Here is a 14791-nt window from a genome sequence, read left to right on the forward strand (position 1 = left end):
GGGGGTGTGCACCTCGAAGCGATTTTTCGAAAATTTTAGTTTGTTCTTTTTCTATTCGAGCTTTAAAAAAAATTTACCGAGCAAATTATCACAACGTGGACGAGTAAATTACCAAATTATCATAATGTGGAACCGTAATATGGGCGAGCAAATGAACATAGCAAATTGGTGAGAAATTCATCATCCACTATTTTTAAATATACAGGCGAACCAAATAACCTTTTAATTTTGTACTACGGGCAAAGCCGTGCGGGTACTACTAGTTTTCACATTAAAAAAAAAAAAAAAATTAGTAACCCGTGAAATGGAACAACGCCATTGTCTTTTCTCTTCTTTTTGTTTGTTCTCGTTCTTTCAAACAACTATTATAAATTTTTATTTTTGACAATTATTAAAAAGCTTTTTACACTAACCAACGGCAGAGTAAGTGTAATAAAAGCTTATAAGCTAAGGTTTTTAGAGTTTTTTAACTTGCTGAAATTGATTGATTGTAATGTTTATAAAATAGCTTTGAAAGTAATAGTAACCTTTTGAAATAAAACTGGAGGTGACATCATAAGTTACCTCTCCAAGTAGCACCAGTGCTATCCATAAATGTTTCGTTTAGATAAAAAGGTATTCTCTCTGGAATCTTTTATTATTCATGAAAACCTTTTATGTTATAACTGATTTTCATTTGGGCTTTTTCTTTACAGATTTCAACACATGCAGCTTTTTCTACTGGAGAGTAGGCTGGGCTGCGGCTGTTCGTAAATGCAGAGAAGACAACAAACAGCTGCTGTGTTACAAGTCCAAGAAAGAAATTGATGATATCACAGAAGCTTTCAGATTATCTGCATTCGGTAATGCTGAGCTTGAGCTCTGGTTATCCAACAGGAATTGCACTACGGAAGAAAAGTAAGTAATGTTTTAGGTTAACATTCATGAATTTACTTTTTGCAATACATGGTGAAAACTTTTGAGTAGATTGAACCCCAATTTCAGGCTGATTTGTTAGAATATTCCCTAAGCTAATTCTGAGCTAATTCAACAGCTTTGAAATGCGAAATGCATTACCATTGACAAAACAAATAATAAATATACCACAAAAATGACGTAACAGCAATGATGTAGCCATGGAAATAAAGGTTATGAAAAATTGAAAAGCTTCAGGGGGGGAGGACAAAATTACCTTGGATATTTTTAAAAAGCAAAAATGGTCCAATGGTACCATTTACTTGCTCTTAATTCCGAGTGATCTTTTCACTTTTGGTTTTAGACAGTATTCTACAGTATTTCTACAGTATTTTTCTTCAGAGTTTTACTTACTACTGGAAACTCAACCTCTACAATAACATTTTCCTTGTTATATTTTAATTCTTAACCTTTTCATCGAAAGTTGTATTGCCTCTACCGCAGTTTTCGTAACAGAGTATCTCCTTCCAAGTCAATCACTTTATTTATTTATTTATTTATTTTATTTATTTTTTTGCTAATCCAGAACAGCGTAGAAAAAATTCACCATGAGTTCATTGATCTCTTTAATTATCTTACTTACACATACTAGCTAAGCCTACATAACTAAGTTTAGACTTTGTAGTATTTTAACAAATTTCAAAGGTTATTAAAATACACATTTCTTCGATTTAAATGTACAAAATTGAGTTATAAGGCACGTTTAAATCTATGTATTGATTCATTGGCACGCATGAAAAGTATTAGATGTACGTGTACGTAATGAAGCAACAATTCCCAATCTACTGCCCGCAAACGGCATGGGGCCCGCGAAGCTAATCTTTGTCGGATGTTGTTGGGTTCAGTGTTACTAATCACAACAAAACTATGCTCTGGAAAGTTCTAAAACAACCGATCTGCTTTATTCTATAATTAAAATGATTCTACTAAATTTGAAAAGTCAGAATTCTAAAATTGATTAGTCAGAAATAGAATTCTAATAAACTGATGGAAACTTTTTATTAGACTTCGTATTAATAATAATGTCGCTATAATATTAGCAGTTCTTCCAATTTATAACTTCGTGTTAATATTAGTATGTAGAAAACAACAATTCTTAGTTTGTAATTTTCTTTTTTTTTTTTTCTGTGTTTCCTCATGTCATCTGAAAAAAAATACATTTACATTTTATATGTGTTCTGGGCCATGAGATTTATTTAATATAAGGTACAGTCTTCGGACAAAACAAAGTTGGGCACTACAGTTTTAAACTGAAGAGCATTACCTTTTCCTTCTAGAATGGAAGAATGTCTGTCTTTGCACATAGAAAAGTCTACTGCTGGCATATGGCACTATTTTCAGAGAGACTGCAAGAAGCGTTTTCCCTTCGTTTGTTGTGTTAATGGAACAGGTAATATTGAATTCTTTTTAAAGACTTTTTTTTAACTATCAAATATGGCTTACACTCATTTCGCCACTTGCAATGTTTATTACTAGAAAGCACAACCGAAACAACCCCAACCGTAACATCAACTCTCCTGTACACCTCCACCAGCAGCAAAGCTGTGAGCAACACGACTGTCACTTCACCTATTACGGCAACCACCATTAGTACGTCTTTTTGCAAGAAAGTAAGAAAACGAGGAATAGATTGGCCCAATACTGAAGTTGGTAAAACTGCTCTCCAGCCTTGTCCTGGAAAGTCGACAGGTTGGTATCTTTTCTTTTTCTGAAGTGGTGCTGTAGCCTATAACCTTGTACTTTCGATCTCCGCAACAATTCATCTCCATTTCCCAATTCCCTGTTGTTGTTTTTTTTTTTTCAAATTAGGGATCTTCGTTTGTTTCAAATCCTTTTCAACATTATCAATCCATATTTTGATGGGTCTTCCCCTCTTTCTGCTATTGAACAATTTATCTTTTACTACTTTTTGGATTATGTACAACGAACATGTCCGAATGTTATCTGACTTTATATGTCTTGTAAATTCTTTATTTTTTGTATTTACTGTACAACTTTTTCGTTTGATTTTCGAATCTGTATGTTGTTGTCGATGCTTGGACCAAACAACTTCTTTAAAATTTTTCTTTCACGAAGGTCCAGACACATGGGGCATTTTGGATCATCTTTCTTTCAAGTTCCTAGGTTGACATCTTTAGATTTAAAATATGGTTCACCTTTTGGGTTAAAATAGGTACTTAATCGCATTTTGGAATGCTTATGAATTTGTTGAAACTTGTGGTCTTGTCGGAGATTTGGTCAATTAGTAACTATTTCGGAATTATTTTTGCCTCAGCTGCTCATCAGTTATTTGAAATCCATTGCAGTTGAGACTACCCCAAATTTTTATAGATTTTGATCATTTATATTTCTTACTTTGTACTGGTTCATGACGTCGATTGTTGAGTTTACAACAGATATAAGTAGGCTAACGTTTTTGACAATATCTTTTAAAATAAAATTAAAAATTCGTAGACTTCATTAATTACAATGTACATAAGTAAGAAACTTGCATAAAAAATTGCACACCTGTGCTTCGGAATAGGAAAATGTTTTCGAAAAATTTAATGCGTTTTAAATAAAGTTAAAGTTGCATAAAATGCGAAACTTTTTCTGTCATACTAAATTGTTTTTACATATAAGAACTACTACGATTTCTTCTTTTGATAAATTTCAAGATGTGAAAATGAGACTTTTTTTCCCCCCCAAACAGGTAGTGCCCGGTGGATATGCCAGAAAGATGTAGATAATGCAAAATGGAAAGAAAATGGTCCAGATTTTTCAGAATGCCGTTCTCTTGAAATAAAAAATTTAAAAGAGAAAGTATGTATTACTTTGAGGTAAATACTTTGTGTGTCAGACGTTAAATTGATATATGCTCTCGTAATTTACGTTTTTGTATGGTTACTATACTACACACACAATTGAACTTCGTTATCCTTAAAGCCCTTGATAGCGTCACGTCCGCCATTTTGGAGTAAAACGCTGCTTTTTCCCTATGTCTGCTATGATGAAGCAGCATGATTTGCTTCTAAGATTTGATTTCTTACTAACTCCCCGTTAATCCACAATCAAGAAGAAAACACGCCGCTTCCTCACAGTAGACATAGGAAGAAAACGGCGTATCGCCTCAAGATGGCGGATGTGTCGCTACTAAGCTACGATCAATGGCTTTAGTTATTATCCCACCCGGACGACACACACTACGAATCTGGAACCGCTTTTTAAAAATTCCTTCTGTACAATGAAGATTGCGTCTCGAAAAGCTTAGTGCAGGACCTAAAGAGAAGGCAATAGAGAGGTATGTAATTGAATTCGAGAAAGATTGGTTAAAACAAGGTAGAAGCAAGGATAAACATTTGACCATACATTCAAAAGAAATGGTAATTATGTCAATTAGTAACAAGAATATAAACATTCCTAAACCACTTTTAGACCGGAAACTGGAAATGAATGGTAAAACTGAAAATAGGTTATGTCAGTCGCTTTTCTGTGCCTTCAACTTGCAACGGGGTTGTCCTTAGAGCAGGAATTAAAATGGAGGGAGCAAGTCCAATCATTGGTTTAGCAAAAGCTGACCCAGAGACCCCAAGTCAGGTAACTCAACAACGACGAATGGTTGACACGTTTTACGTGAAACAAGCGAAAGAAACCTAATTTCTTCCAATGCTTTGCGTTCAAATCTATCACGTGACTTGAGTTCTGCGTTTCATGAATTGAAGTCTTCACTCCCTCCATTTTATTTACCGGGAAATATAATATTTGCTTTATTTTAGTATAATTCATCCACTGCCCTGGAAGTCATCAATGAATTAGAGATGATTTTTCAAGATAAAGATAAAGAAGTGTTTGGAGAAGACCTGGCTGATGTGATATCGCTAATGACGTCACTGCCGAATCGCTTATTTGAGGAGATAGGCTCGCTTCCGAGTGACTCACGTTGGAAATCGACAAAAGAATCGGTTGGCAAATCGATGTCTGTGTTCGACCATATGATTGAGCTTGATGATACATGGCAAGACATCTCAAAGGTCAGTTTGTGATATAATTTGAACAGTGTTGCAACTTTTTTTAGCAACTGTAGCACGTACAAATTGTTGTGTTTCAAGAACAAAAAATTAATATATTTTTTTACAAAGTTCATCCTCCTTTGATACATAAATGTTCTTTTTATTCGAATATATCACAATGAAAAGCCATAGTTTAAAATTCCTGGAATAAAGTGCTGATATTTATGTGAATTAAAAAAATGCCGTTGTGCTTGAAAAGTGAAATAAGAACCAAAAACGTTTGATTGCACAGATTACTGCAGAATGCAGAACAATTGAGCTTATGGATGAGAAAAAAAAATCCGACAAAATTTTTTAATCGGATTTCTTTTCATCCATAAGCTCAATTATTTTGCATTGAAAAGGCGTTACTTGTAGCGATGAATCACGTATTCTGCTGTAATCTAGTTTGTGCAATTAAACGTTATTTCTTATTTCGCTGCTGATATATGTATAAAAATGGTGTAAATGTATATAAAAATGGTGTAAATGTATTAGCTGGCATTTATTTTTAGGGGCTTTAACTTTTCGCGTTTGGAAAGTAATGGCTTATCATACGTTCACTACTATTACTAGAAAGAACTGATAAATTGATTTTTTTTCGAAAAATTAGTCAGTGGTTTCCAATTTTCAACATTTTACATTGCAATACAATATTTAAAGAAATACAGTTAGAAATTTTTCAATCGCCGAAAATCGACTTATGTTCAAGAAAGTTCGCTAATTCTCTGAAGTATAATCAAAATTTCTTACTAAACTACTCTTATCGAGTTATACAGGGTGGTTATAAAATAACGTGAGGTGCTTAGAGCCCTCTAGCGAGTAAAGTATTGGACGGAACATTGCCAAATTTTATATGTGCATATAGTAGGCCATGGGATTTCGATTTCTGAAATAAAAATATATAGTACGAAAAATTGCCACCAAGGGACATTTTGGCGTCAAAAAGGTGTATTACGGTGAATATTGAATTATTAAATGCTAACTGACAAAATATGCATTAATTGTATTCACAAAATATAATTTTTACGCACAAATGAGGTTCTGTATGACCAACACCAAAATTTTCCAGGTACTGCATACGATGCACAATATTTTCCACACATCGGGGGGGGGGGGGGGAGGAGGGGGTTAAAACCTCCTACCTGTAAAGTAATTCGAATATTCATAGAGATATCGGAACATGTCGACACCACACCATGAAGAAATTCCCACGGGCAAACGTCACAAGGTGAAAGATGGCGGCCACGAAAGAAATCCTTGTTGTCGGGCCGAAATTTCCTCGTAACGATTTTTAGTATTATTCTTCTTACGTTAGAAATTGAAATTCCTTGTTGGTTTTATTGAACCTCATTTGTAAGCAACAAACTTTTGTAGGAAAAATTTGATGTGGTTGCATTTTTTGGCATTTAATTCTTCAGAATTCGCAAGTAATGCACTTTTGCAGAGCCGAAATTCCCCCTGGTGCTGACTTTTGGTACTATTTATTTTTATTGTAGAAATCGAAATCCCAGGGTCTGTTATGTACGCCCTTGAAATTTGGCAATGTTTCGTTCAATACTTCACTTACTAGACGACTCTGAACACCTCACGTTATTTTATAACCACCCTGTATATGATTTGAGGGTACTTAATTGGTCGAAGTTAGTTATTTTTGAAATTGGATTTTCTTTCCAGTTGAATAAGACGGAAGTGGGAACTCATCTTGTCGCTACCATAGACGAGATGGGAATACAGCTAGCAGATGCTATGGGAGGAATTGCAGAGGAACAAAGTATCATCGGAAAAAATATCGGTAAAAATTTTCTCTGTTTTTTTTTTATATAATTAACACATTCGTGAAGATCTATCATTTTATGCTGTACATCAAAATCTGAAAAGTGAGATCAGTATACAATTGCAGTGTCTTGTAACAGCTACTTAGTTATTGTGCCTAGGTCAGTAAAGTCAACCCGTCAACCATCCCGCTAGGTCCAACCTCCAACTCGTTTTAATTTACTTAAAGGGAGTTACATATCCCCATCGTATTCGTGAGTATAGCCTGGATGTTATCACCTTTTTTTATGACAGTACAATTGTTTGAACTTTTTGTTTTAATACAATTGCTGTCCTCATGGCTATGCCAACACTCGCGTGTTTTCTTCTTTTTCGTCTTCAACAAGACGAAAAATAGGAAAATGAGAGTGGTAAATGTATCTTTCATCAGTTGATTGATCTGTATTTTGACAACTTAATTCACAACACACTTTTTCTTCTTCTTCTTTCTTTTCTTTTTTTTTTTCTTTTTTTTTTTTTTTTTTTGGTTTCAAATTTTGAAATTTTGTGCAAGAACCATGAATTTCTGTTCCAATTTCAAATGATCTTTTCTTTTAACTTCTGCTCTAAAATGAAACTTGTCCGCCCATTGTACTATATGTAATAAGCTTAAGATGCATGAAGAATACATCTTTTAAAATAGTACAGGTTAAACAGCAGGAAGAATTTTTTTTGAGGGGGAGGGGAACAAAAATAACTGAAATTTAACGTAATTCAAAGTAGGGGAATATGGGGCCAAGGGAAGTGGTAAAATATTTTACAGTTTGCAGCACCACCTACCTGGCAAGTACACTATATTGTTAAAAGTATAGTTGATTCCTCTCTTAAAAAAAAAAAAAAACCCTCTAAAGATCAGGATATCTGATAGTACAAGTCATTTTCAAAATTTGATACTTATAAGGTAAACTCTCATTAATTCGGACTCCATTCAACCAGACTTCGCTTAATCCGGACAGCCATTTAGATGTACATTACAAATATGAGCTGCATCATCATGTTCAATGTAGTTTTCAATCTGATGGATTTTGTTGAAAGTAAGTCTTAAAAGATTTGTAAGTAGTTGCGGGTGTTATGGCGCGGTCGGATCCCACGTACTAACCATTACTTTTTAAGTACACTTTTTAAAAATAGTTGATTCTTTGTCTCGTGATACAATATAGTTCTCCATACTGAAATGTATAAAAAGAAAGGCCTAAGTTTGAAACACTGGGAATAAAAGGGCAAAGATATGAGTCGTTCCCCAGAAAATGTAACTTTAGAACAAAAATATTTTTCAATTTCGAAACCTTTTTTTTTTTTTTTCATTCTTACATGAAAGTGTTACCTAGTAGAAGTTACCATAAAGAATGACTCAGCTAAGTTCTAATTATTTTACTCATAAATAAAAAAAAATGCCTTGTGCACAGAAATTTAAAAAAATAAAAAGAACTTTTAATGTTCAAAAGTCGAGGCCAATTTGATATCAAAGTAGTAATTTTGTTAATTGGGGTAAACAATGAGCTATTTTAATGATAAGTGGGAATCTAATATTAAGCTTCCTTAATTAAAGTACGGCTTCATTTTAGTTATCCTTTAAGTTCAAATGTGTGTTTAAAAACTAGTATTTAGCAAATTCGAGAATATACTGGCAATTTATAATTTTGATAGAATACCTAATATTGATGTATTTTTCCTCCATCATTTATTTTCACCACAGAAATAATGACATTGATAAGGTCTGTCACGGAGTTGAGATTCACGGAGGTAAGGAATCCTTATATATTATTTCTGTAGCCTGTTTTTGGTTTCTACGCCAGATTTTCCTCAATTCTTGATCGATTTTTTTGATTTACGCCTTATTTTAAAGCTTATGGTGCTGGCTACTGACGAAAAATAGACCCACGGTCTAAAAATTGTTTTTTTCAACCGAAAAACCTGTTTTAAAGAACCAGAATGAGTTTTTCGGTTAAACTTATAACTTTAATTTGCGCTATGACCGACAGAGCTGAATAGCTTGATCGGCAGAGCGTTCTCTTCGTAACCAGGAGAATGCGTGTTCGGGTCCACGTCCGGACAATCTGCAACAAAAAATTAGAGAAATATCGCGCATTACATGAACACTTAATTAAGTGCATAACAACTATGAAGGAATAGAATAAATGAGAAGGAAACGCTCCTTGCTGATATGAAAATTCGAAGTGACTTTGTGCTAAATTACTTCTGAATTGTACGTTTTTTTTTTTTGTTTTTTTTAAAGCTTTGGCTCTGGTAAGAAAATTAAAGTATAATGTAAGCGAAAATATAAGTAACAGGTTTAAGATTTCAGACTACAATAGAATTGTTTTTTGTTCAGAAAAAAAATAATAAATCGTACATTGAAATATATATTCTTCTAATGAGTTTTTGACTCTTTGTACAAATAAATAAAATACTACCTCAATTTGAAGGGTAAAATACATATTTTTTCGTCTTTTTGCAAAAAAATACAAATAGCTTATTACATTTTTACTACATTCGAAAAGCTACGCTTAAAAAAGAGCATAGTTCAATTTATTTTGTATTTTAACCGTGCTGTTAAATGATGAACACGTGCTGCCGTCTAAGTTATAACGGTTCAAGCAGCCTGCGGTAACAAATTATAAAAATTTTCAAGAATAAAAAAATGTTTCTTCAATATCTTATCTTATATATTATTCTCTTCTTATTTTAAAACTTCTCAGGCTGGCTAATGAAGAAAAATAGACTTACGGTCGAAAAATCAAGTTTTCGAAAACGCCCCTTGCTGTTTCAAAACCTTGATGCTGCCTGTAGTTCTTATGCATTTTTTAAAAGCAAAGTCCTAATGCAGTTTTCCATTTTTTACGTCGATTTCGGCAAAAAAAAAAAAAAAAAAAAAATAGCCTGTGTGTGTGTGTTCATATTTTAATAAAGCTTAAAAGCACTGGACTTAGTCGTTCGGTTAAAATGATAAGTTTTTTTCGGTAGAGCGTTCGGCTATAAACTATCTGAACTTCGGGCAAGTTTGGGCTGTTCGATATAATATCAAATTTATATTAGTATTACGCATTACATGTACTCATAACATACAAACGTAATAAAATAAATGCAGCGGGAATGCTACTTGGTGTTTCGACTCCTTTATGCAGGCTACAGTTATCATTCGGATAAGTTGACTGTTAATCGAAGGGTGTTCTTCCTTTTTTTTAAGCTTTGACTACATCCAGATCACTCAGCATAATGTAAGCATAAAAAAGTATTAGATTTACCTAAAGGAAATCCTTTTTGTGCAGAAAAACATTTTCATTGTATGCTGAAAGGTAGATGTTTCTAATAGCAGTGTTCGACCTTTTGTACAAATGAAAAAATACTACGTCAAATTAAAACTACGAGTTTCAACCAGTAAACCTTTAATTTTTTATTCGCGCGAATACGATATAAAGCATTAAAATTATTATCAACTTCATTAGCAAGAAATCATTTTCTACTCCTCTGCTTTCTGCTGAAAAAAAAAAAAAAAAACATTTTGTCTACGTTCGAAAAATTACACTTAAAAAACCTACTCAGTTCAACTGGTTTTGGTTTTGAATTTTAAGTGTTCGGTTAAAAGAGAAACATGTGCGGGCATTTAAGCCGTTACTGTTAAAGCAACCTTCTATGTGAAGTAGTTCAATATTCAAAGATAAAAACACTTATTTTCAATCTAATTTATTACTTCTCTAGAATGTTCGTTTCAATCGCTACGTGAGATCTTCGTCATTCTTTAATCAAATTCCATGCTTTTCGAATAATTTTAAATCGTATCATGCTGGTTAAGGACAAAACATAGAAGCATGATCTTATTATTATTATTATTATTATTATTATTATTTTGGCAAAAAGCTTTTTTGCGGTTTTTTACTACGCATTCCTTCAATGAATAGCTTTCGAAAAGTAAGGCGCAATTGCTAGGTTTGTTGGGGTGTCGGGCTGTTAATCAGAATGGCGCCAATTCGAATCCGTGCGAATAAATATCTCTTTAATGTTTCTTTTTATCCCGTCAGATGCTCATATGGGCAGGACTGTATTTCCCACAACCTGTTTTTTTACATGCATAATTATTGCTTTTTCACGAGTCACTGCTCAGCCACACTTTTAATGATATTTATGTTTGAATTGAAAATATGTAGGACCAACAGCTGAGCGATGATCAAATTATCACAACGTTGTATTTAACGAGGTTTTGTTACTGATGTCTTTAAATTACATGCCTTCTCTTCTGCGCTTACTTTTTTTCGGTTCTTTTTCATAATGTTCTTCCTTTGAAACTCTTAAATAGCGAAATACCTTATGAAACGATTCGAAGCACAGTGCGGAGTTCCGCACGGGTCGACTAGTTTCCTTTAATACAGCCCTAATGGATACATTTTTCAGGAAAATATATTTTTCTTCTTTGCTACAGCCTGCACATGTTAAACAGATGAAGACATGTTCACTTCTTTTTTTACATTAATTTACGTCTCTGAAATTTAAGTTCACAGAGGTGAGAGTTCAGAATACCCACACTTAGTTTTTCAAGCAAAATCTATATCTTCTTGTTTTTCGACAAAAATCTCACAACTTCTTTATGGCTGAAAATAAACAAGGGGGCTCTCTTGTATCATGGAAAATAAAATGTGATGTCATTACTGCCACGTGCTAATGAGAAATGGCGTTTTGTGTTTAGATAAGCGAGATGAGAATTTATTGTGTGACATGATTCCTTACAAAAACGAACAAAAACACAATACTAAACAATTAAATGTACTTAAACAATTAGTTTTTGAGACACTTGTGAAAGTAATAATAAATAAATAAGTACATACTTTTAATTAAACAAGTTATTAAGCAACATAAACAGTCACATCAGGTGTGTGACATGTCACGAAGGTGAGAATTCACATGTTGTGAACCAAAAATATATTAAAATAGAAATTATTATTAAAAAATTGTTGGAAGGTTTAATTAGATATATTTTTGATGAAAGCTGGGCCCAGAGCCTGTTGCTGGTCGTCACATTTGTATATTTGTAAATTAAAATGCATTGTTAAATGAATTGTTCCTTAACGTTTTTAGTGTAAAAAGTGTGTGACAGAAAAGTTACACTTTTTGAGGACTGGCCCATATACGTAAAAAAGTCACACACGCGCAAATAGATTGAGCAAGGTGTCTAATCAGAATGCGCCCTCATACATTTTAAATGCAAAAGATATCATGGAAACAACTTGGAAAATTTACTGTAAATTAGAGCGTGCCCGCATCTTAAGTTGCAATCCAGAATTTATCTCAGGTTATTGTTATCTCCTCCAGGAAGAAATACTCGTAACTGTCAAGTCCTATCAAAACATTTCACTGACGTCGCAATTCTTGAAATATTTTTCAATGAAAAAAGAAAGTGTTTTCACGTCCGCAAAACGTAAAATGTATCTCCTCCTCCCCTTCACTGAGTTCGATGAGTCATTTTGAGCGGTTCAGATAACTTCCGTAATTTCAGGTCTTGACAATGTGATTGGTATTTCGGCAATTAGACATATAACTGACTGACATTTTTGAAGCAAAAAAAAAATACGTATTATGTGACATTCAACGTAAAATATATGTTGAGCAAACGATCTTTTGCCCTGGAATATTGTATTGTTTTATCTGAATTTAATGGTATAGTTGAATTCTCGAAATACATTTTGGATGATTTTTAAATATTTATTAAAAACATGGTAACTGACTGACATTTCAAAAACAAGTATGTCAGTCACTTACTATGTTTTTAACAATTTTTTTTTAAATCGTCCAAAATGTATTTTGAGAATTTAAGTATACCTTTGAACTAAGCCAGAAAAATACAATATTCCATGGGGAGAGATTGTTTCTTCAATGTATATATTTTGCGTTGAATATTTCAAAATACGTATTGTTTTGCTTCAAAAATGTCAGTCAGTTACCCGTGGAATTGCTCATTCATCACATAAATTTATTTTAAAAAAATTTTATAAATAGATATTTCAGAAAACTCTAGTAAATTGGATTTTTAATTTGGTTCTAAGGCAAACTCAATTGAAATTTTAGAAAGGTAAACGTAAGCAACATGCAATAATTTTGCATAATTTTCAAGTAAAAGTAAAAAGAAAATGCATTAGAGAATGAATGTTGACACAAATAATGTATGAAATGACATACAGCGGTGGTCAGAGCTAAAAGACAACTGAAATTTTCACAGAAAATTTTTTTTTTTACGCAGAATTTAGTGAAACTACTTAGAAAGCTTTTTTGTCATTCTAAAAATCGCTCTGCCATGCAAAAGATTTCAAAACGCAAGATATGAATGTTTGGCGATAGTTAATATAAAATGTCCTTTTAAAAACTGGACAAAAATATGAGGACAATGAATGTTTAGCCCTGAAACACGCTATTAAATAAATAAATTCCCTCTTGCTTTCAATTACTTTTATATGTAAGTCCTGAAATTTCAAAAGCAATCACTTTCATTTTCTCAAACTCTAAAAGATTTGTATCAAGCGGCATGACTACGAAAAGAGATTTCGACATTCCCATTTGATTAATAAGAATTTATATCATCATTATATTTTCGTAAAAATGTCATTCATCTTTAGCAGAATATAAACATTTCTTTCTAAACTACCGATTTACTCAAATTCTTGGCTCATAAGAACTTGAGTTTTCCGTTCAGTTTTACCAAACTTTCAGAAAAAATGTCAGCATACAAGAGAAACATTATAAACAAAAATATTGAAAATTTTATAAAATATGAGCATCTAAAGCAAATTGTTTACGCACATGCGCCTAAAGGTAGCAATTTATAACCTACATAGTTTCGAAGCCAAGTATATGAGGCAACTAATGAGACAATTCCAGTTGAATATCTTAAAAGGTCAGAAAGGGATTGGCGATCTAATAAGCTATATTTTACTACTTCTCGGATAGACGAGGAATCGTGAATGATTGTCCACAAATAATCTTTTTATCAAGAATTGCAAAACACAAGGTTTCCGTGCAAGTGTTGCCGATTTGCGATTAATCCCTTACGATTCAACGAATCATAAGGGTATGAATCATTGAAATACAGCTCATTAGATCACTGATATCTTTCTCAGTTTTAAAGATATTTTACTGAACTTTTTTTATAAGTTGTCACATATACTTGGCTACAATATTTTGAAGTTGATAAATTGCTGTCTTTCGCGCATGCGCAGTGAAACTTTTATTGCCTTAAATATTTATACTTTATTAAATTTTCAGTATTTTTACCCGACTTCAAAAAAGGAGGATATGATTTCGTCTTGCGGCTTTTTATGTACGTTTTCGTATTATTCCAAGACTACTGGACCGATTTGAAAAATTCTTTTTTTGTTTGGAAGGATATACTTCTCAGATGGTTCATGGTAATTTGATCTGGATCTGATTAGGGGTCTCGGAGAAATCCAAGAAACTTTGAATTTCCCACGTTGTGGTTACGTAATCCAGCTTACGTCAGCGGGCGTAATACGTCACAGGTCACGTGGTTTTTCCCTGACCGGTGCATTTTAACATCAGTTTATCGTTCATCTTGAACGATAATTCTCGCAGCATATGGATGATTAATTTTCGCCGCCTGTTAAGTTTTACTTATAGGTGTTACTAATGTTTTACTACGTAGCAAAGCAGTAATTAAATATATTTTGCTGCTCTAATAGCTGAATCAATCTCACCTTAATATTATTTTAAACTAACTTTTTTTAGTCACTAATTTTTTTTTTTTTTTTTTTTTTTTTTTTTTAATATTTCAGTTTTTAAACATGTTTAGTGTTCTATCCATGGGGAATTGAATACAGAACACCCTTCTCCCGATAATTTAATTTTTATTCTTTAATAATGTGTTGTAACTGGTGTTTGATTTCTCAAGTTTGACCATTATTCGAGATATACTATTGCACAATGCCGCCAGTTTAATTTGAAATTAGGGTTATACTAATTAGAAGGCTTCAAAAAGGGAGGAGATTCTGGAA

At 32.9% G+C, this 14791-nt stretch overlaps 1 protein-coding gene across 1 annotated transcript in view; it reads left to right on the top strand.

Annotated features, from left to right (window-relative positions):
* The window catches only part of LOC129216343 (adhesion G protein-coupled receptor L2-like), a 93250-nt gene that overhangs the window by 40276 nt on the left and 38183 nt on the right, over positions 1-14791 (top strand). Inside the window, 6 exon segments of the mRNA XM_054850556.1 lie at positions 696-897; positions 2232-2354; positions 2462-2643; positions 3647-3756; positions 4710-4964; positions 6660-6777. Coding sequence (XP_054706531.1) covers positions 696-897; positions 2232-2354; positions 2462-2643; positions 3647-3756; positions 4710-4964; positions 6660-6777 — 990 coding nt within the window.

Source organism: Uloborus diversus, chromosome 2, assembly GCF_026930045.1.
Source record: "Uloborus diversus isolate 005 chromosome 2, Udiv.v.3.1, whole genome shotgun sequence".
NCBI classification, from domain to species: Eukaryota; Metazoa; Arthropoda; class Arachnida; order Araneae; family Uloboridae; genus Uloborus; species Uloborus diversus.